Here is a 2,408-nt window from a genome sequence, read left to right as displayed (position 1 = left end):
GATGTCTTTCTGGTTGTACAGGAATAACTTAATGTCTAAAAATGAAGGCAAGCTCCTCGTTATGGAGAGCATGTTGTTTGGTGAAGAGGCAAGAACCCAAATTAAGCAGTATTTTCATTTGTATAAATAATTTTGTTTTTCCTGGGCTTGAAGTTCCTAATGTGTAGCAACCCCTTAGTACTGTTAAACTGCTCATTGCTGTTTGAAGGTGAGCAGAGGTGCCTGGATGAAAAGTGTTACCCAGCATATATCATTTTTCAGTCCTGGACAGAGTCTTGTTTCTCTTTCATAGAGATCTGTTATTCTCATGTCTCCTGTTGTTACTGGTTGTGAGTAGGCCCAGGAGTTGGCCAACCACTACTTTTTTTACTGACAGCATGTTTTTCCTGCTTGCTTTCTTTTCCATCAGGGACAGCAAGACCTCCTTACTGGCCCAAACCAGTGTATTTGTTAGATGAGGAAGATGAAAGGAACAATGGGTACCTAAATGATGACTTCATTGTCTGGATGAGGGTCTCAGCTTTTGCCTCCTTCCGAAACCTCTACCGCCGTGTCAGACACGTAGGGGAGTTTGCCAACGGCCTCCCAGCTGGGAATTACACTTTTCAGATTGCCTATAGTATCCTTTCCTGTTATCCAAGGCTATTGGATGGTTACAACCAGGTGGGAGTGGATTTGTATAGTAAAATGGCAGAGAAACCAAGCACGGTGGGCTCATCAGATGTGCTGACCCCCTTACTGGGGTGCTGGAGGTGCCAGAGGTACCTCTGCTGCTGGGAGCCATGGGGGAGGCCTGTGTCAGCAGAGCCCTCTCCTGGGGCCATGACCTGACAGGAGCTTTTCTGAACACCATCACCTTTGCTGACTGAAGTGCTTGTTTTGGCAGCAGGAGTGATGTCACGATGGCTAAATTTCTCTCTCAGCTGACAGAACTATGATTTTCAGTGTTGTAGCACAGTTCTATTCTGAAAGCTTCCATGCAGAGAGATGAAAGGTAAAATCATCTAACATTCTGGGTAGACAGCAGAGTTAGAGGTGAGCACTGAACACCATCACCTTTGCTGACTGAAGTGCTTGTTTTGGCAGCAGGAGTGATGTCACGATGGCTAAATTTCTCTCTCAGCTGACAGAACTATGATTTTCAGTGTTGTAGCACAGTTCTATTCTGAAAGCTTCCATGCAGAGAGATGAAAGGTAAAATCATCTAACATTCTGGGTAGACAGCAGAGTTAGAGGTGAGCACTTCCCCCCAGTGAGAATATGTGGAGTATCATCATGATAAGCTGCCCCAAGGCATGTTTTCAACTGAGTTTTCACAGCAAATTAATGCAGTAGTAGTAGCATAAAATATGAATGTGATATTTATATCTTTTATTAAAAAAGGTATTTTAATGTTCACACAGAGGCTGTATCTAAAATAAGTGAATTTCTTGCCACCAACTGCAACTGTTTGGACCTAGAATAGCAGAGACATCACAAATCAGTGAAAGGAATTTTTCCAGCATATGCAATTCTCCAGATGTTTTATGCCTTGGAAAGGTTTCTGAGCATTTACCACTACTTTTCCTCTTCCTGGAAATCATGTAAACTTTGTTAGTGAAACCTGAACATCCTTCTATCAGATTTCCCTGTCACCAAGTTCAAGGGGAGGAAGCATGTGATTCTTTCCACCGTGGTGTGGAGCGGAGGAAGTAACCCGTTCCTGGGAATTGCCTACGTGGTTTCTGGCACAGCAGCAACCCTGGCAGGTTTCCTCATAACTGGCATCCACTTAAAGCTCCGAAAAAAGAAAACGTACTTTCAGAAGTGACAGGACTCCCTGGCTTTGTGAACAAAGGCAAAGGTGTGCTGTGAACAACGAACGTGCAGCACAGACCTTTCAGTCTTTCCCCTGAGCTCTGGATCTGTTTCAGCAGCAGGTTTGGTGAACGAAAGCAAATGGAGGGGCAGTGCTGTGCCATCACCCAAAACCTGAGGCTGTGTTCTTATCCATGTATGTGTGCTCCTAAATTTGTTTCCCAGGAAGCTTGTAGTGAAATGAACTTCAAACAACAGAGAGCTCAGTGGCTCGGGACTGCAGTGCCAAAAAAACACATGGTACTGATGTCTGACCAGAAGTAACAGTCCATCCTCATTTCCTACTCAGCCCTTGATTCAGACAATATTCCTCTTGACTTAAAAGGAGCTTTGCACAGGTAAAATGTGAGATCTTGAGCCAACAAAAAGCTCGAGAAGGTAGAACCTGGTGCTAAAATCTATTTGTGGGCCACACGCGTGAGCTGAATGGCTTGGCTTAGGTTTTCTGTACCTTTCCTAGCTTATCCTGAAAAAGCAATTGGTTTATCACAGCACATTCATCACAATTTGATGCTCAATTTATGACTGAATACAGGGCACTTTTTAGGAGT

At 44.0% G+C, this 2,408-nt stretch overlaps 1 protein-coding gene across 1 annotated transcript; it reads left to right on the top strand.

Annotated features, from left to right (window-relative positions):
• Window positions 1-409: 409 nt before the first annotated feature.
• On the top strand, window positions 410-1,810 carry LOC103770144 (cell cycle control protein 50C-like; the record flags this gene model as incomplete). The annotated part of the gene is made up of 2 exons (XM_008937395.1): window positions 410-619; window positions 1,623-1,810. Coding segments are annotated over 2 exons (398 nt in total), but the record flags the coding sequence as incomplete, so codon positions are not given.
• Between the last annotated feature and the right edge of the window lie 598 nt (window positions 1,811-2,408).

Source organism: Merops nubicus, unplaced genomic scaffold (assembly GCF_000691845.1).
Source record: "Merops nubicus isolate BGI_N331 unplaced genomic scaffold, ASM69184v1 scaffold8103, whole genome shotgun sequence".
NCBI classification, from domain to species: domain Eukaryota; kingdom Metazoa; phylum Chordata; class Aves; order Coraciiformes; family Meropidae; genus Merops; species Merops nubicus.
Note: the sequence above shows the minus strand (reverse complement) of the source record. Positions and strands in the feature narration are given on the sequence as shown.